We start from the raw sequence: 26,807 nt of genomic DNA on the forward strand, positions 1-26,807 counted from the left end.
TTGCCACTCCTAGGTCCTTGCTGCTGGAGCACCTGATCTTACAGGGCCTGGGCCACTGTCAGGTACCACCATCCTAGTGTCTGCAGTCGTCATTGCCTGGCACCTCATTCCCTGGAGTCCAAGCCACCACTGTTTCTGTTGTCTCTGGGTCACAAAAATACAACTGTGAGGGGCTAGAATTGGGGTGCAGCAGGTAAGCTGCCTCGTGTGAGTCAGCATCCCATGTGGGCACTGGTTCAAGTCTTGACTGCACCACTTCTGATCCAGCTCTCTGCTAATGCTCCCGGGAAAGCAGCAGAAGATGGCCCAAGGGCTTGGGTCCCTGCCACCCACGTGGGAGATCTGAATGGAGTTCCAGGCTCCTGCCTTCAATCTGTCCTGGCCCCAGCATTGCAGACATTTGAGGAATGAGTCAGTGGATGAAAGATATTATCCCCCCCCATAATGCCCCTCTAACTCTTTCAACTAAATAAACCTAAAAAAAAAAAAAAATGTAGCTGTGCCCAGCTCTCTAAGGCCCCAGCCTCTGAAGTACCCTTACCTCCCCTGAGCTATGAGAGTGCCCAGTCCGTTTCCCCACAGTGAGAATCAAAGCTACATCCCAAGTCCCCTGGGCCTGAGCTGCTGCAATGTGTCTCAGAGAATCAGAGAAGATCTCAGCTTATTAGGATAATTGCATTCAATTGTGGCTTGGAAATTGAAACTCTGCCTCAAGTTTCTGATGCTACATAGGATTTGCAAGATCCTGAGCTAAGGAACCTGGCTCCATAATCACTTCAAGCACCTGTGCATGCATCCTAGTGCCTCTGTAGCTGCCTGTGATCCATAACAGATCCACTAACAAGAGAGATTCCCTCCAGCATACACTTCTCACTGTGGTAAGAACAAGAGGATCTCCAAAGCCTCCCTCTAATAATCTACATAGCTACCATCAACATCACAAATTCCAGTAGCCTAGGCTGCTGAGCCAAATGTAACATTGATACCGTTGACCACAGCTGAAACTGGAAGTACATCACTGCACCCACACAGAATCAAAGCTGCCACATCCAGCCCTTCCAGCATCCTCAGGCTAGTCTGCAGGTAAAAGTCTTCTAGGACAGCTCACGAAACATAAAAATGCAAGGAAACATGACACTGTCAAAGGAACATAACATTTCTCCAGTAGCTAAACCAGTGAAAGAGAAATCTGGGAATTTCCTGAAAAAGCTTTCAAAACAATGATTGTTCGACCCAGCCATCCCACTCCTTGGAATTTACCCAAAGGAATTTAAATTGGCAAACAAAAAAGCGGTCTGCAGCCTAATGTTTATTGCAGCTCAATTCACAATAGCTAAGACCTGGAACCGACCTAAATGCCCATCAACGGTAGACTGGATAAAGAAATTATGGGATATGTACTCTTTAGAATACTATACCGCAGTAAGAAACAACGAAATCCAGTCATTTGCAACAAAATGGAGGAATCTGGAACACATCATGCTGAGTGAAATAAGCCAGTCCCAAAGGGACAAATACCATATGTTCGCCCTGATCGGTGACAACTGACTGAACACCAAAAAGGAAACCTCCTGAAGTGAAATGGACACTATGGGAAACAGTGACTTGATCAGCATAGCCCTGACTGTTAATGAACAACTTAATACATTATCCCTCTTAGTAGTTTTTTTGTCTGTTCTACTTAATACGACTGGTTTAATTCTGTAATTAATACACAGTTATTCTTAAGTGTTAAAAATTAACTGAAATGTGATCCCTGTTAAACATAAGAGTGGGAATAAGAGAGGGAAGAGATGTACAATTTGGGACATGCTCAAGCTGACTTGCCCCAAATGGTAGAGTTAAAAACATACCAGGGGATTCCAATTCAATCCCATCAAGGTGGCATGTACCAATGCCATCTCACTATTCCAAGTGATCAATTTCAGTTCACAATTGATCATAATGAAAGGACTAAGAGTCAAAGGGAGCACATAAACAAGTCTAGTACCTGCTAACACTAACCGATGGAATAAATAAAGGGGAGAGTGATCCAACATGGGAAGTGAGATACTCAGCAGACTCATAGAATGGCAGATGTCCTAAATAGCACTCTGGCCTCAGAATCAGCCCTAAAGGCATTCGGATCTGGCTGAAAAGCCCATGAGAGTATTTCAGGCATGGAAAGCCAAGACACTCTGGCAAAAGATCTCTGCGAGTGAGATCCCAGTGGAAAGAACAGGTCTTCAAAGAGGGAGGTGCCTTTCTCTGAAGGGAGGAGAGAACCTCCACTTTGACTATGACCTTGTCTAAACAAGATAAGAATCGGAGAACTCAGAGGGCTTCCATAGCCTTGGAAACTCATGACTGGAGCATAGGGAGATTACTGATGCCATAGACAGGAGTGTCAATTGGTAAAGTCAACAACAGGAGTCACTGTGCACTTACTCCTCATGTAGGATCTCTGTCCTTAATGTGCTGTGCATTGAGATTTAATGCTATAACAAGTACTCAAACAATATATTTCACTTTGTGTTTCTATGGGGGTGCAAACTGTTGAAATCTTTACTTAATGTATACTAAACTGATCCTCTGTAAAAAAAAAAAAAAAAAAAAAGAAAGAAAGAAATTATCAACTCCCAACTTGACTCTCACTGGGATTAAACATGACAATAGGTCTGATCTGATTTCATCATCATTTAAAGAAAATCATCTATTATTTTTCACTTTATGTTTCTGTGTGAGAGCAAACTGTTGAAATCCTTACTTAATGTATATTAAGCTGATCTTCTGTATATTAAGATAATCGAAAATGAATCTTGATGTGAATGGAGGGGAGAGGGAGTGGGAAAGGGGAGGGTAGTGGGTGGGAGGGACGGTATGTGGGGGAAGCCATTGTAATCCATAAATCGTACATTGGAAATTTATATTCATTAAATAAAAGTTAAAAAAAATGCAAATGGGAATAAATATATTAAAAATTTCAAAAAAAAAAGAAATTCAGCAAGATGCAAAAGAATAGAAATAGATAATTCAATGAAATCAGGAAAACAATTTGTGATCTGTGAAATAAAACAGATATGTAATGAAGAACTAAATATAAATAATGAAATTGAAAAATTCAACAAGCGAACTTTAATATACAATTAAGAACTTCAATAGCAGACTTTATCAAGCAAAAGAAGGGATCTATGAACTTGAAGATAAATCTTATGAAATGATTCAATAATATGAGAGAGTGAAAAAGGGTAAAGGTAGCCAGTGGGAATCATGGAACACCATGAAGCAAACAAGTGGGGTTTTTTTAAGATTTATTTTATTTATTTGATAGGCAGAGTTAATAAAGACAGATGGAAAGACAGTGGGAGAGGGTGCTGGTTCTAGTCCCAGCTGCTCCACTTCCAACCCAGCTCTCTGCTATGGCCTGGGAGAGCAGTGGAAGATGACCCAAGACCTTGGGCCCCTGCACCCGCATAGGAGACCTGGAAGAAGCTCCTGGCTCCCAGCTTTGGATCGGCGCAGTTCCAGCCATTGCGCCCAACTGAGGAGTGAACTGGCAGATGGAAGACCTCTTTGTCTATGCCTCTCCTTCTCTGTGTGTGTATGTAACTCTTTCAAATAAAATAAATAAATCTTCAGGGAAAAAAAAAAAAAAAGGGAGAGAGAGAAAGAGATCTTTCATTTGCCAGTTCACTTCCCATTTGTCTATTTGGCCAGGGCTGGGCCAGGCCAAAGCCAGGAGCTAGAAATTCTGTCTGGATCTCCATCTACATGGGCCATCTTCCGCTGCTTTTCTAGGCACATTAGCAGGAAGCTGAAAAGGCAGTGGAGCAGCAAGAATTCCAATCAATACTCCAAAAAGAGATGCCAGCATCGCAGGCAAGGCTTAACCAGCTGCATGACAATGCTGGCCACAACAAACATTTACACTATGTGAGTTCCAGAAAGAAGAGAGACGTGGAAAACAGGGGCAAAAAACTTATTTAATGAAATAGTTGCTAAAATCTGAAGTCTTAGGAGAAGGACTGTGCCAATCCGAAGCCAGGAGCCAGGTGTTTCCTCCTGGTCCCCTCTGCAAGTGCAGGGCCCAAGGACCTGGGCCATCTTTGACTGCACTCCCGGGTCACAGCAGAGAGCTGGACTGGAAGAGGAGCAACAGGGACAGAACCGGCACCCCAACCGGGACTAGAACCCGGGGTGCTGGCCCTGCAGGCAGAGAATTAGGCTAGTGAGCCGCGGCACCGGCCTTATTGTGCTTTAAGATAAGCCTCAAGGCGACTACAACACAAAAAACTACAACAGATACACAAAAAATTTGAAATTCATGCATACAAGGTCTGCAAAACGCATATTATCAAAAAAGTAAGAAAGTTTCCACCAAAATAAACTTTTAATTATACTTTTCATACCACTGTTATACTTCCAACTTTAATATACAAAATTCGTGGACATTTTATAAGAGATTCAGAAACATACAAAAACATATTATTTTTTTATTTGACAGGTAGAGTTATAATCAGTGAGAGAGAGAGACAAGAGAGAAAGGTCTTCTTTCTGTTGGTTCACTCCCCAAGTGGCTGCCACAGCCAGCACTGCACCAATCCGAAGCCAGGAGCCAGGTGCTTCTTCCTGGTCTCCTATGTGGGTGCAGGGGCCAAACACTTGGGCCATCCTCCACTGCCCTCCTGGGCCACAGCAGAGAGCTGGACTGGAAGAGGAGCAACCGGGACTAGAACCCGGTGCCCATATGGGATGCCGATGCCACAGGTGGAGGACTAACAAACTGAGCCACGGAGCAGGCCCCAAGAACATATTTTTAAACACACATACATCACCAGAAGGTTAAACTCTAAAAGCTTCATCATGATTATAACCAGCCCCGCACCCTCCCACCATCTCCATACAAAATACAACTTTTTATAAACACAGTTCTTACCACTTCTTGTTTCTGGGCTTCATTAAGTTTTTCGGTCAATTCTTCCAAAACCCTTTTTGTTTCGGCATCTGACCTAAGCAAACAAAGAAAATGCTTTTAACTTGGATAACTGAAAAAATCCACAGAACTGATGAAATTTGCAATGTAACATTCATATATGACTCTTTTGCAATGGTTCTCAAACGTAAACATGTAAACACCTAGAGGGCTTATTAAAACAGATCACTGGAACCCATTCTCCAAATTTCTGAAGCAGTAAATCTGGGATGAAGCCCAAGAATGTGCCTCTCTACACAATCCCAGGTGATAATAACGCAGTAATTTTTAGGGATCAAACTTTGAGAATCACTGTACTAGAACATAATCTTCAATCAACAAGCATGCTGCACTATTTCCATTTCCTATTTAGAAGAAAGAAAAGAAGGAAGGAAAAGGAAAGACAAAATTCTTCACCTCATACTCTCGATCTTGCAATTCATAATCAAATTAGATCAGAGTGTGATACACAAACTTCCTCCTCACTAACTTAGCCCCCACTATCACTTTTTCTCATCAAATGAGTAACACGCATAACAAAGAGTACAGAAAGACTGAAAAGAAAAGAAAAAGCCTTTCTCACTCACACTTCCTTACCTCTTGTTGCAGTGCCTACTGGCAACCATGGACATTCTTGTTCTTAATTCTTTTGCTGGTTACCTTCATCATCTTCAACTCTATGCATTTTTTATTGACCTATTTTGAAATATTTAACGCATTCACATTCCTTTCCAATTCTGGATAAATTTATTACTATTTTTAGTTCTTCCATTGGTTACCTATGTAATTTTATGTATATATACAATGATGGTTTTTTCCTCATATTCTACCAAGCTCACATTTTCATCAGCTCACATATGCTGAAATAATAAGTCTGCTTTTGTTTTTTCTAGAGTTTTTCGGTAATTCAGCCTTATTTGGGCCTTACTTATACCCATTGATATTTCCCTCTCACTTCTCAATGAATCATCTATGAAAAATCCTCTTCTCTCACTGTGCATTTTTCTCAAGGACACTTACCTGCCTGCTCTAATTTACAGTATACATAATGCTGCCTAAGTCTGTTACAAGCCTATCATTCTGTTTTATTTTCACAGAATTTCAAGGTTTGTTTTTCTATTTCTTATAATCTATATCTTCTTCTCCCTTAATTACAGTATTATTTTACTTATATATATCCTTAAGTAATTTTTTCAGAAAGAAATATGTTTAAAAAGTAAACTTTCAAAGTTTTAAATCACTGAAAATGTCTTTATTTTTACCTCTTCCTTAGCTTTTGTAGTTCCACACTCTCATGGATTTCCAACATATCACTAGCTGTTCTTTCTCAGGCCAGCTCCTCCCTGTGTGTAAGCTTCCCAGATATCAAAACTCCCTTGTACACAGCCTTGTCCTGGATACTCTCCTTATAGTTTTTCTCTTTGTATCATCCATTTTTATGGTACCAAAAACCACTTCCACAGGCTGAGAACTGTTAAATATGTATATCAGAAACTTTTTCTTTGAGTTCCAGAGTAAATATCTAGCTATATATTTACCTTTCCATTTGAATATCTCACAGGCATCTCAAAACTAACAGATCCAAGGCCAGACTTTTAACTGCTATACCTCACCTGGCACAAATAGACTTCCACAAATCAAGAATTACCATCTACCCACTTTCTCCAATGGGAAATCTGAGAGTCATCCTTGGTTTATTCTCCCTCAGCCCTTACATCTATTCCTCTACCAAGTGCGACCTTTTGGACCTCCAAACACATTTCTTGAAACATGACCCATCCACGTCTCTTTCTCTCTCTCTTTCTCTTCCTTTTGTTCTAATCCTGGTCCAGATATCATCAGCTCACATGTGCTGTTGCAATATACTTAACTCATTTTCCTCAAATCAGTTCTCCACATAGCATCCAAAGCATGTGAGTTCTGAATTAAATTTTATTTAATCCTTTGAAAAATTTGCTTTTCCATGTCCTTTTATTATCAAGTACTTTTTGTAATGTTTGAAAAACATAAAATTGATACCCTAACAAGAATATCAAGCATCCTAAATCAAATAAAAAATTTGAAGTAAACCTTCTAAGTTCCTACCCAATATTTTGATAAACATGAATTAATAGTTGGTGGAAAAGTAAAGCAGAATTGATTCCTAAAATTTTACTCATCCATGACATGAGGTCATCTCTTTACATTTTAATTTTGACACTTACTGTAAGTTATAGTTTCTCTGCCTCATACATATATCTCCATATCATACAGACTATTACAAGATGGTACCAGCCAATAGATCAGAAGAGTCTCAGTTCAACAGTGCACTTTAAGAAGATCATTTAAACCAATCAACTAAATCATCTCAGCAACTTCTCCTACATCTTCTTACAGGACAACTATTTCCCGAAACTTCTATTCTTATGGCTTAAAATTACCTTCCCTTTAAATGTATAAAAGTTACATAATAAAAACTAATCAAAACTAAGAACACATTATATTAGAATGTTGATGTCATTTTGTTAATTTTAACATTTTTAATAAAACTAAATATTAAATTAAGTCTTACCAGTTTAAAAGATATAGCTCAATAGTGTGGTTCACAATTTAGAAATTTAAGTTCTTTAAAGACATAAGCTACATGTGAACATAATCCTGAACCACAGAATACTGTAAGAAGTGGCAAAGAATAGAGACGTTGGGACCTTACTGTCTAGATTTGAATTCTGACTATTACAACCCTCTCATTTGATTTCAAGTAAGCTGAGTTACTGTATCCCTATGTGACCATTTCCTGATTCATGAAATGGAAAAAATACAAATGAATACCTAATAGGGCTATTCCAATAATAAAATTTAAAACCATCTGGGATGAAATAAGTGCTCAACAATATGAGCTAATGGTACTAGTAATAACACTAGCAGAAACTTTTATTGTTATTGCTAATTTTCCTGCCTTCCTCTTCAACAGAAGGTAAGTTATGCAGACTCAGATTATCCAGATTCATAGATGCAGCTTTTATAGTTTGACACTTTTCTGTTGCAACACACACATTTATGAATGGTATGATTTAAGTAGCTAGAGTTAGCAAATGAACATGGTAACGGAATTTTGATTCCGTTTTGTTGTTCCCTAATCTTTGCTGCATAAAAATTCTGACTCTTAAGAAGTTAAATATTTGTTTACTAGCAAACTATGGCCTCTAAAAGAAATCCACCTGCCACTGCTGCAGATAAAGTGAAAAGCAAGAGTAAGTTCTAAATTAAGTGATGGTTCCAGCGGCTATCCAGATTCGACAAAATTTCAAAGACAGGGCAAACGTTAACCAATAGCTTTCAATGATTACAGCTAAAACCTAAAATATCTGATTCTAAAATTGTTCATGTCCACTGACAAACACAACATTCTACTTTTTTTCTTACAACCCCAGGAGTCAGTCAGTTCAGCCAATCTCATCTGACTCACTCTGCCTCTCTCCAATGCATTTGCAAATCAACCTCTTTGCTACAGTGTTATCTTTTTACTAATATCAACATTCTATTGTATTAATTGAAAACATCTGAGAAATAATTAAATTAATTTCTCTAATGTTGAATGATACTTTAAACTCAAGGTGTTTTGAATTGTTACATTAATCAATTTTAGGACACCTGCATGAAAACACAGCACTATGTCTTAAATCTATGTAGATATGTCAATTACAGGAGCTAATTTATTCGTCTATTAACTCACACCTCCCATGAAAACCATATTCTACTTTTACCGGCTTCTTCTGGAAAGTTCCCTGTTGAAATCCTCTCCAAGGCGAATCTGTTCACTGCTGAGGTCTCGGAGGGACTGATGAAAAGCATGAAGCTACCAAAGACAAAACACAATGACTCATTTAAGATTCTGCTACGTTCTTCCAAAGATCCACTTAGGTTGAGAATAAGATCTTGTTCTTTGCAACACAAGCAAGTTATATAAAGTTAATAAGAAAGAATAAAACAACGGAGGCTGATGCTGTGGCATAGCAGGTAGAGCCACCTCCTGCAGCTCCAGTATCCCTATGAGTGCCAGTTTGAGTCCTTGATGCTCTCTTCCCATTAAGCTCCCTGTTGGTGTGCCTGGGAAAGCAGTGAAGGATAATCCAAGTGCTTGAGCTCCTGCACCCATGTGGAAGACCCAAAAGAGATTCTTGGCTCTTGTCTTCAACCTTGCCCAGCCCTGGCCCATTGCAGCTATTTAGGGAGTGAACTAGCAGATGGAAAACCTTTCTCTGTGTCTCTCTCCATCTCTTTCTCTCTCTCTCTCTCTCTGTGTTTGTGTATGTGTGTAAGTCTACCTTTCTCTGTGTAACTCTACCTTTCAAATAAATGAATAAATCTTTAAAAAATGCCTATTCAGAAAGAAATCTATTTTTCAAAGAAAAGTTTCTTACACACCTATACGTAAACGTTAATCATCACTCTCTCTATAGCAGAGTAATTTTATACCTTGTATATACTCTCAAGAAAGCATGAACAAACTTTTTCTGTAAATGCCCCAGTAACAAATCCGTCAGGCACCTATATCATCTCTGTCACAATTACTCAAGTCTGGCAACCATGCTGCAAAAGCTGCCATACACAAATGAACATGGCTGTATTTGAACACAACTTTACTTTATCAGCCCATATGCTCTCCTTTGCCAACTCCTGCTACTGGGAAACTCCTCCCCACAAACATTGGGAATCACATACAAGAAAGTATGAAGCCACATTATTCATCATGAAAACACTAAAAACAAGCCAAATGTCCATTCAGAATGGAACAGAAATAAACTGTGACATATTTTTCCAGAGGAGTATTATACAGCATGGGAGTTAAACAACCAAATCTACCTATACATTAGCCAAGGGGGAATGTCAAAAATACAACACCAAATGAAAAAGTAAATTCAAAAGACTGCATCATCAGTAGCACTTCATTTATATAATGTTTAAAGCTAGGCAATAAACAAAATATAAGTAGTAAAAATGACTCAAAAAAAAAAAAAAGAACGATAAAAATAAAAGCCAGGTTAGTGAACAACCCGAGGGAAAGAAGGAACGCAGGTGCTTCAGAGTATAGTAATGCTGTATTTCTTGGCCTGGGTGGTGCCTACAATATCATTATTGTACCTTTAACTGTATATAGAAATACTATATATGTATGCGTAAGCTATAATTCATAATAATACATTTTAAGTTTATACATACTTAAAAAAACAACAAATCTATTCATTTCAATAAAGGCACAAGGAGCAGCTAATCAGTGCCAGCTACCATGCTAGGAAACAAACGGCTCACAATCTAACATGGAAGACTGATGGGTTTAACACACACACACAAATTTTCACTGGGGCATTAAGAAAATACACAATCAAGTACAGCTAGGGGCAATCTTAAGGAAAAGGACTTAAAATGAAAGAACAGAAATAAAGAAGTGGAGGTAGTATAGCAGATCAACAGGATGTTCTTCATGTTTTACAAACCAGAATCCTAGGACTCCTCCTCCACACTTCCTTTCCACTCATTCCCACCATATGGCTATCTGGCCTTTAAGAACCTTCAACTTAATCCACTCGACAGCTTTTAAATCTACCCCTTTTTATCTGACTCCAATTATCCTACTCCAAGTGACCATCAATTCACACCCATAATAGATCAATATCCTAATTAATATGCCCACATTTATTCTTCTTTCTACACTAGAGCTAGAGTGATCTTTTCAGAATACTCTGTCAGCGCCTTTTAAGGCTCTCCATGATCTCATCTCCTCATGCTTCCTTAGCCCTATAGCCTTCTTTAAATTGCTCATGGCTGCTATCTTCCCTCCTGCCAAAGTTTTTATTCTAGTATAAAGACTCTCACTGTACTTTGATACCTCAGCTCAGTCTTTCTTCAGGATAGCCTGGGCAGGTCCTTCAACTGTACACTCCCATGGTCCTACGCTTCTTTTCATTACAGCATGCATCTCAGTTCACAATTGTGTATTTATGTACTTATTTGATTAATATCTAACTCCCCATCCAGCTCATAAACTCACTGAAAAGGCAAGGATTTTGCTCATCATCTCCAAGCATAAGCACTGTCCCAACAATAGAGGCACTAAATAAAAAGAATGAAAAAGTAAATGAGTGATGGTAAGATAATCTTCTCTGCTCTAGGTTTAATAATACAGCCCATGCTAGCAAGTTCCATTTATCAAAAAATAACACAGACAAGGAAAAATTTATAAGGCATTTTCTAATGCACTGGATTTAAGATAAACTTTGAGACCCAATCCTAAAATTATCGAAACAAAAATCTAAGAATCAGAAACTTCCTCTAGGCCTCTTCTAATTAGTCTAGCTACCTAAGATAATACAAGGAATCCTTTCGGCTCTGTGGAGAACTTCAAAGAAGCAAGAAAAAATTATATACATAAAACAAACACTTTAGTATGAAACTTCTTGCTTAATGTACATGGTTCCATTCAATGATTTCAAGGATCAGTAAAAAAACCAATGGTATAAAAAACAAGAGGTCAACTACACAAGGATGAACTTGTTCATACCAAACCAAACTTAGCAAAAGAGAAAGCAGCTGACTTAACTGGGCTTAGAGAAGAGTGAACCACCTGAACAAGGAAGGAAACAAATCATGGCCAATTAAACTCACTGTTAAATGTTTTGCAAAATATAATTCTTCATAACAAAATTTGAAATTAATGTATGATAACAATTCATATATTTAAAGAAAAAAAAGTTTACTTGCTTAAAAAGAAAAAAAAAAAGACCAAAACAAAGTGACTAATGACCAAACTCTTGGCTAAACTACAGCCATAAAGCTCAAGCATTAATAATTTACACAGAAATATAAGGAAATGCTGCACACAAATCACTGAATGGTACAAGGTACCTGGGCCACATCTTCAGCCTCCTGAACAAACCGGACACCAGTTTTGGACCTAATTCGTTTAATGCCCTGGGAATCCCCATAGTCCTTGAGAGGTGAGGTAGGTGGAATGCGGTGGCTTTCTTTAAAATTGAAAGAAAAAGAAGAGGATTAAAACACTGCATGAGAAAAAAACATCTAAAATGTCCCTGAGTAAATGTATACCAGACATGGTTATTCACACATGCACTTAACTATTTCCTAAGTATCTTGCTGTGGCCATAAAGTTCCACAAAACTGATAGAGATCTTGGTCTTTAAGCAGATACAATGAAAAAAAGAAATAGCCTGGAAATAGGACATTCCAAAAGCTCAGCTTTGCTATACTTTCCAAAAAAGCAACAAAATATTTTCTTATACATAAATTACTAAACAAAAACTCTCATGAATCTCTAAAATACAATACTAATAAAACAGAATTTTTCAAATAAAAAATCTAAAATCTGATCAGTATACAAAAATACATAAAAGCAAACCACATAAAAAGATCAGATGGCCATGTCCAATTTTTAATCATGATTATCATGATCAATAGCAATAGAAAGTTTTAAGTATGATTAATTATTTGTAGGTAGTCTACAAAGACTGAGAAAAATAGAACTGAAGATTAAAATAGGGGCTCGCATTGTGGGGTAGCAGATAAAGCCAGCCCAGTTCGTCCCAGTAGCAGGTAAAGTCAGTTCCATTTCCCAGCTGCTCCACTTCAATCTAGCTTCCCGCTCATGTGCCTGAGAAAGCAGCAGAAAACTGCTCAAATGCTTGGGTCCCTGCAACCACAATGGGACAGCAGGAAGAAACTCTTGGCTTCAATCTGGCCCAGTCATGGCCATTGTGGCCATTTGGGGAGTGAATCAGTAGATGGAAGGTCTCTCTCTGTCTCTCCCTCTCTCTAACTCTGTTTTTCAAAGAAATAAACCTTTAAAAATTTCAAAGATCCTTTAATATATTTCAAACTATGTACTACAAAATATTTAAAGAAAGCATATTTTGGGGCTAGCGTCGTGGCACATTAGGTTAATTCTCCGCCTGCGCCACCAGCATCCCATATGGGCACCGGTTCTAGACCCGGTTGCTCCTCTTCCAGTCCAGCTCTCTGCTATGGCCTGGGATAGCAGTGGAGGATGGCTCAAGTGCTTGGGCCCTCATGGGGAGACCAGGAAGAGGCACCTGGCTCCTGGCTTCGGATCGGCGCAGCTCCGGCCACTGTGGCCATCTGGGGAGTGAACCAACGGAAGGAAGACCTTTCTCTCTGTCTCTCACTGTAACTCTACCTGTCAAATAAATAAATAAAATCTTAAAAAAAGAAAAAAGAAAGCATATTCTAAAACTTAATCCAAATGATGTTCTGTATGGCTGTATTTCTCCAGTGACTAAATATGTACTCAACATGTACTTCAGAAATACCTTTAAAATGAAAAAGGCTTTTCAGAACATTTGAAGAGTTTACCTGTCACAGTGTCACCATCAAAGTCACTGGCACTCAGACTTGTAACAGAAATACTTCTTGCTCCTGAGTTTCTCAATAAACGCTGACTCCGTAGTTGACCTATTGAATGTTCCAAGCTTTCTTTTAACTAAATTCAAGAACATAATGAAGGGAGAGTTATTCTTTTTTAAAAACTTCCAAATATAAATAGACTACATATTTTAAAGGCTACTTCTGAAATGTCTGGCTTCCCAAAGAAAACTCAGGACAGAGAAAATTCTGAACTATGTTAGAAAATCTCAAAACAGTGCACACAAATATTTTAAGAACTAATGCTAACATCAGGTTTCGATAGCATCTGTTACTACCTACCCCATATTTCTATTGTCAGAATTTGGTAAAGCTAACTACTATCTAAGGGCTTACGAAACCAAACTGAAACGTCTAATGGATGTACCACCCACACAGAGAAACAAAATCAACACTTCTGAAAGCAAGAGACAGGCTTGCTTGCTCTTAAACATTCCCTCAGAAATCCCAGGTATGCAACAAGCAGGAAACTGAACAGCTGTCACTGCTGCTACTAAAAGAATGTACACTGCCTAACTCTATATCAGAATACTACTTTGATCATCCCAGAAAATTGGAGCCAGATATACACTGTCAGACTATCAGTCTGCCAATATTTACTACAGAGTATAATTTTCCAAACCATCTCGTCTGATTTTAGGAAGTCAGACAGCAGGAGACAAAAGAAAACACCTTTTTAAACCTAAGGAGCTGCCTCCAATAGAAATACATTAAATACAGAGAATAACACAGAGAGCTGGAAGTTAGAGATCTAAGATGAGGATTCAACTAAAATCCAAGGGAACAAAGAGTAAATATGAGGAAAATCCACAGACCCTGAATTGCTAAGAGCTTTAGGTCTAAGTTTTATGCAGGAATGAGAAAAAATAATTACTGAAAAATTAAAGCATTGATCCATACAGCAAGTTATCCACAACTGTTAAAATATAAAGTCAAAACAAAACAATTGATTAAGACAGAGTTGCCAAAATTCAGCCAAGGGTTAAAAGGAAAAACATTTATAAAGATAACATGCTAGTGTACCTGGGGAAATGTGCAGGAATAAAGCAGCCTCAGCTAATAGGCAAACAGATGAAACAAAATATGAATCCCAAATGAAGCAAATCCTTTTTCATTTTAGCTATTTGGATTTAGCTGTTCTACAGAACCAAAGCCAAAACAATCTGGATTAAAAGTGTTAGAGTTAGAATTTCAAGAATCTACCTCTTTTGTTGCTCTCATTTCTGTTAAAAAAAAATTTAAAGGCTAATATTTCCACATCCTTCTGTTCTCTGCTTCCCAAGGTTAAGATATGTGCAACAGCATCCTAATTATTCAATAGCTGTAGGACCTAGTCTATGAATCTGCAGAAACACACAGTTGAGAACCAACCAGGAGAAGCAAGATTTAACTTGAAGGTAATTTTATATGAATAAAATGATGTAAGTAGACCAGAAGTTTTATCTAGTGAACCCAAGGCAGTACAGCAACCATTTATAACAAAATGATCAGAATAAAATTAAACAACATGAAAGCTAATGGGCTTATATCTAATTGTAAACATGAAGAAAGGTCTACAAATGTAAAGTGACTGTATATCACAGGAAATACTGACAAAACAAAAATATAAAATAAGCTTTCTTAACTTTTCCTAAAATATTCACAGCTTTCAAACTAAGACTAATTTCAGTTTGCTTTTGAAACCAAATTCAGCTGTCATTTCCTTCCACTGCTCCTCTTTTGAAGGTAATTTGCCTTTTTTAGATTGCCAATTGTTTTATGTGTTACTCTTTGCCAGCAGCTTCAGTATGATACAACTATGTGCAGTTTCATTTGTGTTTATCCTATTTTTGACCCAAAGAAATTATAGAATATATAGGTTGGTATCTTTTACATATTGTAAATTCTCAGCCATCATCATTCCTCCAACCACTGTTTCTGCACTATTTCCCCCCCCCCCATTTAATTTACTCCATTTTACCAAAACCTTTATGTCCTATATTTTCTCTATTTTTCACTCTTCCGTTCTTTTTGAATATCTTACACTGGTCTATCTTTGAACTCACTAATTCTTTTCTCAACTACACACAAGCTATTGTCTATCCACCTATGGTGGGTAGATTACTATTTACTATCACCTATTTCAGGAGTAGGAATCTTTTTTCTGCCAAAGATCATATGGATATTTATAACATCATTCACAGGCCATACAAAATTATCAACTTAAAAATTATCTTGCAGGGCTGGTGCTGTGGTGTAGCAGGTAAAGCTGCCACCTGCAGTGCCAGCATCCCATATAGGCACGGGTTCAAGTCCTAGCTGCTCCACTCCCGATCCAGTTCTCTGCTATAGCCTGGGAAAGCAGTAGAAGATGGCCCAAGTCCTTGGGCCCCTGCACCCATGTGACAGACCCAGAGGAGACTCCTGGTTCCTGGCTTCAGATCAGCACAGTTCTGGCCGTTGCAGCCATCTGGGGAGTGAACCAGTGGATGAAGACCTCTCCCTCTCTCTCTCTGCCTCTCCTTCTCTGTGTAACTCTCTGAAATTCAAGTAAATAAATAAATCTTTACAAAAAAAAAGTCTTATACAGTTAATAAAATTTTTTAAAAGTTATCTTGCTATACATTTATCAAATTTTGAGTCCCATTTGCAGTTTCCTTGGCATCCTTGATCTATTTATTTGAGCACTAAAAAGAGAACAAGCTCCCACCTGGTGATACACATCCCCAAATACCCACAACACTCAAAGCTGGTACAGAACCAAACCAGGATCTCAATCAAGTTCTCCCCAATAGATGGCAGGAACCCAATTACTTGAGCTGTTACCTGCTGCCTCCCAAGGTGCACATTCGCAGGAAGCTGGATTCAGGAGCCAGAGCCAGGTATCTAACCCAACTGCTCTGACTTGGAACACGGATGTCACACCTGGCATCTTAGCTGCTCAGCTAAATATTTTCACCCATTTATATTATTTTTCAGTTTTGAAAATTCTATTTAGTTTTGAACTCCTCACCAAAATTCTCAATCTTGTCTTTAGTTTCTTGAACATGTTATTCATATCTACTTTATATTCCCACATGTTTTTATTGTCTGCTTTTTCCCCCTCTCAGTCATGTTTTGATTTCTCTTATGCCTAAACATTTCTCATAGATAGACATTGCATTGAAAGCTGCAAAGATAATTTAAAACTCTGGTGGACAACATCTTCCTTCAGAAGGGATTTGATTTTGCTTCTGGTTAGAGGCCCTACCAATCCCACATAACCTCAACTCGTTAAGAACTGAGATGATTCAAAGATGGACTTCTCTTCCTTAGAGGATAGGTCTATTTTCAGTTTACTGTTTCTCCTATTTTCAATTCATCATTTCTCAGTGACTGTCATCCTCTCGGGCTCAGCTGAAAGCTGGAGAGTTCCTGAACTCCAGTTTCAGGCCTTCTTGTCTCTTGACTTCAAACACAGCTCTGATCCAAGTCTCTGCTTCTAAGCCACCTCTTCTGGAATCAGCTACTACCTTGATAGAGGAAAAAAGTACCAAAAACAGGGCTTATCCTTCTGGATTTCCTTTTCTTGACATATCCTGTCTACAAAATTCCTTGCCGCCTTAGTATTTCCCTGATGTGTTCATAATATTATTTTGTATATTATTCTTCCTTTCTACTTGCTCTCAGTAAGAAAGTTGATCCAGAATAATTTCATCTGTCAATGCCAAGGGCATCTTTTTTATGGGGGCTTATTTGCTAACAAATCCTAACCTATAACTAAAAGTTAGTTAAAATTAATTTTACAGACACATACAGACATTCCTTACCAAAAAAGAAAAAAAAATTCAAAGTCAGAGTTAGAGAGAGAGAGACAGAGAGATCTTCCCTCTGCTGCTTCAGTCTTCAAATGGCTACAACGGCCGGGCTGAAGCCAGGAACTTCATCTGGGTCTCCCAAGTGGGAGGCCATTAGCAGGGAGCTGGATCAGAAGTGGAGCAGCAAGGACAAGAACCAGCACCCATATATTGATGTCAAAGGTCACCAAAGGCAGCTTTATCCACTGCGCCACAATGCAGGCCCCTTAATGTTAATTTTCTATGAGAGATGATGCTATTTTGCTGAAACTAAGTCACTGTTTTATAAGTAATATGTGAATTTATCATTGGGAAGAAAGGAGGTAACAAATTGCACATTTCACTGTAACCAAGCATCAAAAGCCTGCAAAAGAGGTACAGTGTGATTAACATATTAACATGCGGTCTGAAGAACTAGCAGCAACATTTGTGGTCTGCGCAGTTACTTACAGTAATTACATCATGGTAACTGAAATTTGAACTGCATTGCTTAAGGATAGGCGTTATTCAGCTAAAGTAATGAATGTCACGCACATCAAAAGCATGGGACAAGGACTGTCTGCATTTACTTTATAGAGTCCTTAAATAGCTGCTCTATGCTTTTGCTAGAGGTATTACAGCCCCTTTAAGTGCAAGAGTGAGCTAACCAGATCTTACCTGGAAGTGGAATTTTGTTTTTTCTCCAGCTTCATTGCAATATAGGGACAAATACCAAGTTTTACTATTTTTTAAAAATGACTTTCTAGAGTTCATAAGCATCAGCTTCCTAACCAGTCCCTAGGAAGTAAAGTTCCCAAGCAATAATAAACAGGTATGAATCTAGGATTTACCTGCACAAAAAGTATCAAGAACAACTAAGAAATCAATCGCTTTATAAAATTTGGTTGCAATAAAGGTAAGATTAAAAATAAGCAATAAATACATATACAAACTTCCTTCACCAATACACAGTATCAGAAACTTTTTCACTGAAAATCAGTGTTTCACATATTCAAATTCTCAACAAAACTAAAGTCATCCTTGAGGTAAGTTTATTTGGAGAGAAAAAAAATCACATTAAAAATACTCATTAGGATATTCCTGAAAAATGTGTTAAATTACTTCCAGAAAGAGACTGTAATAAAAATAAACCATAACCAGTGATTACTTACATATAAACAAAGTCACTATGAAATATTCACTAAATTAGCTTCATACAAATGAAAAACACAACTTAAAAAAAAGTACACCCTTGTTAACAAAAAACTAGATGCTGTAATCTATTTTTTTAAGATTCTTTATTTATTTGAAAGACATAGTTACAGAGAAAGGTAGAGACAGAGGGGGAGAGAGAGAGAGAGATCTTCCATCCACTGGCTCACTCCCCAAATGGATGCAACAGCTAGAGCTGAGCGATCCGAGACCAGGAGCCAGGAGCTTCTCCAACTCTCCCATATGAGGTAGAGGGGCCCAAGGACTTGGGTCATCCTTCGCTGCTTTCCCAGGCACATTAGCAGGGATCTGGATCAGAAGTGGAATAGCCAGGACTCAAACTGGTGCCCATGTGGGATATAGGCATTGCTGGCCAGGGCTTACCCCATTTTGCCACAGCACTGGCCCCTAGATGTTGCAATTTAAAAGTAGCCCTGAATTCTGGAAACCATTTAAAGATTCCATTTGGTTTCCTCAAACACTTTTGAGTAGGTTTTTTTAAAATTTACTTAGCTTATTTGAAAGTCAGAGTTACACGGAGACAGATAGATGTTCCATCTGCTGGTTCACTCCCCAGATGACTACAATGGCCAATGCTGGACCAGGCCAAAGCCAGGAGCCAGGAGCTTCATCCTGGTCTATGTGGGAACTAGCAACTTCATCCAGGTTTCCCACCTTGTTGGCAGGGGTCCAAACAGGCCATGTTCTGCTGCTTTTCCCAGGCCATTAGGTGAAATTCCCAGGAAATGGGTGAGAAGCAAGAGCAGCCGGCAACTGAACCAGTAACCATTTGGAATGTGGCATCACAGATGGCGGCTTAACCCTCTATACCACAATACCAGCCTCCTTTATTTTCATACAAAGAAAATACATACCATAACACAACACAAATTACATGTGAAAATTTGGTCATGTACAGATAACTGCATTCACTTAGCTGTACAGTTGAATAGAAACTGGAAACATCAAAATGTTTTATCTAACCATTCAGTTTTCCTTTCAGATTACATTAAAGAATCATTAGTTAGCAAACATTCATAATACATACAGCATTAGTGACCATGCAGGCAGTTTATACTGTAAGTTTAACTATATCTATAATGTCAACATAACATGTTAAGTATTTCCATAAACAAACCTTAGGGTAGGTTGGCAATTTCAGAGCATACAACTAGAGGCAGAAAAGAGGTCATCTTAAAAATTCTGTCCAGGGGGCCAGCACTGTGGCATAGTGGGTAAAGCTGCTGCCTGCAGTGCCAGCATCCCATATGGACACCGGTTCGAGTCCTGGCTGCTCCACTTCTGATCCAGCTCTCTGCTGTGGCCTGGGGAAGCAGAAGATGGCTCAAGTGCTTAGGCCCCTCCACCTACATCACAGACCTGCTTCTGGCTCCTGGCTTCGGATTGGACCAGCTCCAGCTATTGCAGCCATTTGGGGAGTGAACCAGCAGATAGAAGACTCTCTCTCTCTCTCTGCCTTTGCCTCTGCCTCTCTGAAACTCTGCCTTTTAAATCAACAAATAAATCTTTAAAAATTAATCTGTCCTCCAGAATAATACGGTCATTCCTAGGCACTTTAATATGTAAGTACTTTATGCTTGGCTTTCTCTCTCTGCCTCTTTCTACAGAATGCAAAGGTGGATCTCACAGCAGACTGCCAAACAGATTGGTTATAGAGGTAACTTTATCAGTATTTTTGGTTCCTTCATTTTACTTTTACTGTTAAAATAAGGAGAATGAATGCAAATTTATGGTTTGTATACCTTTCTAGTGCCACCATTGATTGCAATTAAATGGCTGCTGCTACTTTTTATTTAACAAGAGATCGCTAGTTTCCACTGCTGTGCCTTAGCTCTCTATAACTAGTTTAAAGAAATTTAAGCCCATAATCATATTTCTGAAATTTAGAAATTTCCTCTCAAGTAATATGCTGTTTCTATTTATGTAACTTTTACTTTAATGATATTCTAGGGGCCGGCATTTGGTATAGCAGGGAAAGCAACAGAAAATGGCCCAAGTGCTTGGATCCCTGTATCCACCGGGACACTTGGTTGTAGCTCCTAGTTTTGGCCTGGCCCACCCCCATTCCTTGAGGCCATCTGGAGAGTAAACCAGTGGATGGCTTTCTCGCTCTAACTTTGCATTTCAAATAAATAAATTTTTAAATAATGTAACTACAATGCAAGTTTTTTAATATTTCCGTATATTTCAAATGTCAATAAATGAGCAGTCATGGAGAGTGAAAGGAACTTTTAGCAGCAGTGTATTATTGCAGTTTAGGTATACAGGTAATACATTCTGAACTCCCAGGGTGTCCTATCACTAAAGATACCAGTTATGACAATGACACCCTGCACTGGAGTACCTGGGTGGGATGTCCACCTCAGGTTCCTAACTCTAGCCTCCTGCCAATGCAGACCCTGGGAGACAGCAACGATGGCTCAAATACTTAAATTCCTGCCATTTACATGGGAGAACTGGATTGAATTGCAAGCTCCAAGTTTCACCCCCATCTCTGGCCCTTACAGGCATATGGGGGGTGAATCAGCAGATCAGATCAGAGCTCTCTGTCTCTCTACCTCTGAAATAAAGACATGAATAAGGCCGGCACCGCAGCTCAATAGGCTAATCCTCCACCTAGCGGCGCCGGCACACCGGGTTCTAGTCCCGGTCAGGGCGCCGGATTCTGTCCTGGTTGCTCCTCTTCCAGGCCAGCTCTCTGCTGTGGCCTGGGAAGGCAGTGGAGGATGGCCCAAGTGTTTGGGCCCTGCACCCCATGGGAGACCAGGAGAAGCACCTGGCTCCTGCCTTCAGATCAGCGCGGTGCACCGGCCACAGCGCACCAGCCGTGGCGGCCACTGGAGGGTGAACCAACGGCAAAAGGAAGACCTTTCTCTCTGTCTCTCTCTCTATCCACTCTGCCTGTCAAAAAAGTAAAAATAAAAAAAAAAAAAGACATGAATAAGTTTAAAAGAAAAAATGCATATACTATACTCATAAATATAAGGGACTGGAAACATTATTATGTATGTGGCCTAATTTATCATATACTCTGATGTCAATATAGATAGACCTATTACTGTGAGTTCAACAAATTATCAACAGTGATGCATACATGCAAATCAAGTCAGGCCTAATGAACTGTAAGAAAAAAAAGTAACTTGTACTGAGTACCTATAACATACTAGTTATCAATTATATATATAAAAAAAAAAAGTTAGCAAATGCTCCATGGTAGAGATCAGATAAAGACATTAAAGATAAATACTTTTCAAGTGTCTAAAACAGCATGCATAATTAAATATAACAAGGTATTCATCACATCCATTTTTCAAATGATGAAACTTATCTCAAAAACACTTAATAGCTTGCTCAAAGTCACTACAATAGGTTCTAATGGAAAAAAAAAATCAGGATTCAATTTGAATTCTTGACTCAAAAGTCTACATTTTTTTTCACCAGCCTCAATGCAAAATTCTACAAAAATTTTCCTGTCCAATTGTTTCAAGAGAAACTTGGAATAAAATTTAATAAGAGACTATAGGAACATCAGTCTCAAGATCTATTTGTGTACAAAAAAAGTTATTACCAGAATCTGTCTGGTTAAAATTTCTTATTCATAGGATCTTAACGCTTAACATCAAATTTATTGAAAAATTGTAAGCAGTTCTTATCTTCGGAACAATTAGCCATGCCCAATCAGAGAGGAAGGAGTGGAGAGTTTCAACTTTGGGATATTACTAGTGACTAAGTCTGGCTTTAAAACATTAACATTATCCTTTTGTGGTGTCAATAAGCATATTTGACAACCTAACCCCATTAAAAAGAAGGGAAAACCTCAACTTTATTCTTCAACATTCAACATTAACATATCCATATAGCAATATCCTGTTACTCTCAGAGGTAAATTTCAATCAGAATGATTAATTAGAAGAAAAATTATCTATTAATGAAAATCTCTAAACTCTAATTTGAGATTACTATATTTTAGTCAATCTCAACCTTAAAAATGAAATACATTAATCTACTCAACTGAATCAAGAGAACTATATTTTTCTTTTATATCCAATATTAATTAATTTAGCCTCATCAATCAGAGCCAACACTTCAACTACAGAAAGCATTCACATTTTTATGTTGAATATTCTTTCATCAGCACATTTCATTTTTATATCATCATAAGAACAAACCCCATTCTCTCATGAATCAGAAAGTATAGTTCTTTTTTTAAAAAACTTTTTTTTTTTTTGACAGGCAAATGGACAGAGAGAGAGAGAGACAGAGAGAAAGGTCTTCCTTTGCCATTGGTTCACCCTCCAATGGCCGCCACGGCTGGCGCGCTGCGGCCAGCGCACCGCGCTGATCTGATGGCAGGAGCCAGGTGCTTCTCCTGGTCTCCCATGGGGTGCAGGGCCCAAGCACTTGGGCCATCCTCCACTGCACTCCCGGTCCACAGCAGAGAGCTGGCCTGGAAGAGGGGCAACCGGGACAGAATCCGGTGCCACGACCGGGACTAGAACCCGGTGTGCCGGCGCTGCAAGGCAGAGGATTAGCCTAGTGAGCCGCGGCGCCGGCCTTTTTTTTAACCTTTTATTTACTGAATATAAATTTCCAAAGTACCGCTTATGGATTACAATGGCTTCCCCCCCATAACGTCCCTCCCACCCACAACCCTCCCCTTTCCCAATCCCTCTCCCCTTCCATTCACATCAAGATTCATTTTCGATTCTCTTTATATACCGAAGATCAGTTTAGCATACATTAAGTAAAGATTTCAACAGTTTGCTCCCACACAGAAACATAAAATGAAAAATACTGTTTGAGTACTAGTTATAGCATTAAATCTCAATGTACAGCACACTAAGGACAAAGATCCTACATGAGGAGTAAGTGCACAGTGAGTCCTGTTGTTGACTTAACAAATTGACACTCTTGTTTATGGCATCAGTAATCACCCTAGGCTCTTGTCATGAGCTGCCAAGGCTATGGAAGCCCCCTGAGTTCACTGATTCTGATCATATTTAGACAAGGCCATGGTCAAAGTGGAAGTTCTCTCCTCCCTTCAGAGAAAGGTGCCTCATTCTTTGATGACCCATTCTTTCCACTGGGATCTCACTCATGGAGATCTTTCATTTAGGTCATTTTTTTTTTTCCCCAGAGTGTCTTGGCTTTCCATGCCTGAAATACTCTCATGGACTTTTTAGCCAGATCCGAATGCCTTAAGGGCTGATTCTGAGGCCAGAGTGCTGCTTAGGATATCTGCCATTCTATGAGTCTGCTTTCTATCATGCTTCCCATGTTGGATCATTCTCTCCCTTTTTTATTCTATCAGCTAGTATTTGCAGACACTAGTCTTGTTTATGTGATCCCTTTGGTTCTTAGTCCTATCATTACGATCAATTGTGAACAGAAATTGATCACTGGAACTAGTGAGATGGCATTGGTACATGCCACCTTGATGGGATTGAATTGGAATCCCCTGGTATGTTTCTAACTCTGCCGTTTGAGGTAAGTCAGCTTGAGCATGTCCCGAATTGCACATCTCTTCCCTCTCTTATTCCCACTCTTATATTTAACAGTGATCACTCTTCAGTTAAGTTTCAACACTTAAGAAGAATTGTGTATTGATTACAGTATTCAACCAAAAGTATTAAGTAGAACAAACAAAAAAAATACTAAGAGGGATAACATATTAAGGTGCTCATCAACAGTCAGGGTGAGGGCTGATCAAGTCACCGTTTCTCATAGTGTTCATTTCACTTTAACAGGTTTCCTTTTTGGTGCTCAGTTAGTTGTCACCTATCAAGAACAAGTGGTATTTGTCCCGTTGGGATTGGCTTATTTCACTCAGCATAATGTTTTCCAAATTCCTAACAGGGATCACTTTTCAGTTAAAATTTAAACACCTAAGAATAATTGTGTGTTAATTAAAGAGTTCAACCAATGGTACTAGAACAAAAAAAAATACTAAAAGGGATAAAGTATTACACTGTACATCAACAGTCAGGACAAGAGCTGATCAAGTCACTGTTTCTCATAGTGTCCATTTCACTTCAACAAGTTTCCCCTTTGGTGCTCAGTTAGTTGTCGCCGATGAGGGAGAACATATGGTATTTGTCCCTTTGGGACTGGCTTAATTCACTCAGCATGATGTTTTCCAAATTCCTCCATCTTGTTGCAAATGACCGGGTTTCGTTGTTTTTGACTGCAGCATAGTATTCGATACAGTACATGTCCCATAATTTCTTTATCCAGTCTACTGTTGATGGGCATTTGGGTTGGTTCCAGGTCTTAGTCATTGTGAATTGAGCTGCAATAAACATTAATGTGCAGACAGCTTGTTTGTTTGCCAATTTAATTTCCTTTGGATAAATTCCAAGGAGTGGGATGGCTGGGTTGAATGGTAGGGTTATATTCAGGTTTCTGAGGAATCTCCAGACTGACTTCCATAGTGGCTTAACCAGTTTGCATTCCCAACAACAGTGGGTTAGTGTCCCTTTTTCCCCACATCCTCGCCAGCATCTATTGTTGGTAGATTTCTGAATGTGAGCCATTCTAACTGGGGTGAGGTGGAACCTCATTGTGGTTTTGATTTGCATTTCCCTGATTGCTAGAGATCTTGAACATTTTTTTCATGTGTCTGTTGGCCATTTGGATTTCCTCTTTTGAAAAATGTCTATTGAGGTCCTTGGCCCATCTCTTAAGTGGGTTGTTGGTTTTGATCTTGTGGAGTTTCTAGATTTCTTTGTAGATTCTGGTTCTCAACCCTTTATCAGTTGCATAGTTTGCAAATATATTTTCCCATTCTGTCGGTTGTCTCTTCACTCTCCTGACTGTTTCTTTTGCAGTACAGAAACTTCTCAATTTGATGCAATCCCAAATGTTAATTTTGGCTTTGACTGCCTGTGCTTCTGGGGTGTTTTCCAAGAAGTCATTGCCGGTAACTATATCTTGCAGGGTTTTTCCAATGCTCTCTAATAATTTGATGGTGTCAGGTCATAGATTTAAGTCTTTAATCCATGTTGAGTGGATTTTTGTGTAAGGTGAAAGGTAGGGGTCTTGCTTCATGATTCTGCATGTGGAAATCCAATTTTTCCAGCACCATTTATTGAATAGACTGTCCTTACTCCAGGAATTGGTTTTGGATCCTTGATCAAAAATGAGTTGGCTGTAGATGTTTGGATTCATTTCTGGTGTTTCAATTCTGTTCCATTGGTCTATCCATCTGTTTCTGTACCAGTACCATGCTGTTTTGATTACAACTGCCCTGTAGTATGTCCTGAAATCTGGTATTGTGATGCCTCCAGCTTTGTTTTTGTTGTCCAAGATCGCTTTAGCTATTCGAGGTCTCTTGTGCCTCCATATGAATTTCAGCATCATTTTTTCCAGATCTGAGAAGATGGTCTTCGGTATCTTGATTGGTATTGCATTGAATCTATAAATTGCTTTTGGGAGAATGGACATTTTGATGATATTGATTCTTCCAATCCATGAGCATGGAAGATTTTTCCATTTCTTGGTATCCTCTTCTATTTCTTTCTTTAAGGTTTTGTAATTTTCATCGTAGAGATCTTTAACGTCCTTGGTTAAGTTTATTTCAAGGTATTTGATTGTTTTTGTAGCTATTGTGAATGGGATTGATCTTAGAAGTTCTTCCTCAGCCATGGCATTGCCTGTGAGTATAGTTCTATAAGTATTTTAAACACTAAGCTGATCAATTGTAATATATAACACAGGAGTAGACTCTGTTCCAAATCTTTTAATTAAATTTGAAAGACAAAAACAATACAACTTCTCCACATGGCCCCTGTAGTCTAAATATTCTCAGATCTCCCAGAAATTCACAGCGTAAGAACCAATATAGGACAACACTTTTTAAAGTCATGAAGTTCACAGAACCCTAAGACTCTAAGTCACACTAGTCAACTAATTACACTTCTTGGGTTGGAACAGCTACAATAAAGACTAGTGAGAAAAATCAACAACTGTTACTTAGGAAGAAAGGGAAAAATCAATGCCACCCTGCCCAAGAATCTGCCATACTGCCCAAATGGCAACTAAACTGAGAACTTTGACAATACTCCAATATGAATCCTAGCTTGGCACTAGAGTTCTTTCCAATTCTGTTCATTTGTTCCATCCAATTCTTAGATATGGTATCAGCTGTAATATAAAACTATTAAGACTTCTGTAACAGGTTTCTGCTTTTCAATCACTTAGTACCATCTAAAAACCTTGTTTATCAATGTATAATTTTATAATTCTTCACATTTTGAACTTAAAATCTAAGTTTTCTAAAATACAAAAGTACAGCTTCACAAAGCTGCAAGTAATCATGACTCAATGAAGTAAATAAATTCTGATGCTAAGTTTTCAAGTAACATCCGTGGCGGCACCACCAGCATGTTGGTAAT

At 38.7% G+C, this 26,807-nt stretch overlaps 1 protein-coding gene across 21 annotated transcripts in view; it reads right to left on the reverse strand.

The window, feature by feature from the left end:
- Positions 1-26,807, reverse strand: part of CEP128 (centrosomal protein 128) — a 478,907-nt gene that overhangs the window by 411,156 nt on the left and 40,944 nt on the right. For 9 of the 21 annotated variants that reach the window (XM_070065332.2, XM_070065331.2, XM_070065325.2 and 6 more), the window contains 4 exons: positions 13,319-13,445; positions 11,837-11,955; positions 8,698-8,789; positions 4,916-4,988 (listed from right to left, as the gene is read on the reverse strand). In XM_070065332.2, the coding sequence (XP_069921433.2) occupies positions 4,916-4,988; positions 8,698-8,789; positions 11,837-11,955; positions 13,319-13,445 (411 nt within the window). Of the gene's footprint in view, positions 1-4,915; positions 4,989-5,548; positions 5,648-8,697; positions 8,790-11,836; positions 11,956-13,318; positions 13,446-26,807 lie in introns of all 21 variants that reach the window. The other 12 variants (XM_089322694.1, XM_070065335.2, XM_070065333.2 and 9 more) reach the window with 4 other exon arrangements.

This window comes from Oryctolagus cuniculus, chromosome 20 (assembly GCF_051225735.1).
Source record: "Oryctolagus cuniculus isolate XC-2025 breed Fujian yellow rabbit chromosome 20, ASM5122573v1, whole genome shotgun sequence".
Lineage (NCBI taxonomy): Eukaryota > Metazoa > Chordata > Mammalia > Lagomorpha > Leporidae > Oryctolagus > Oryctolagus cuniculus.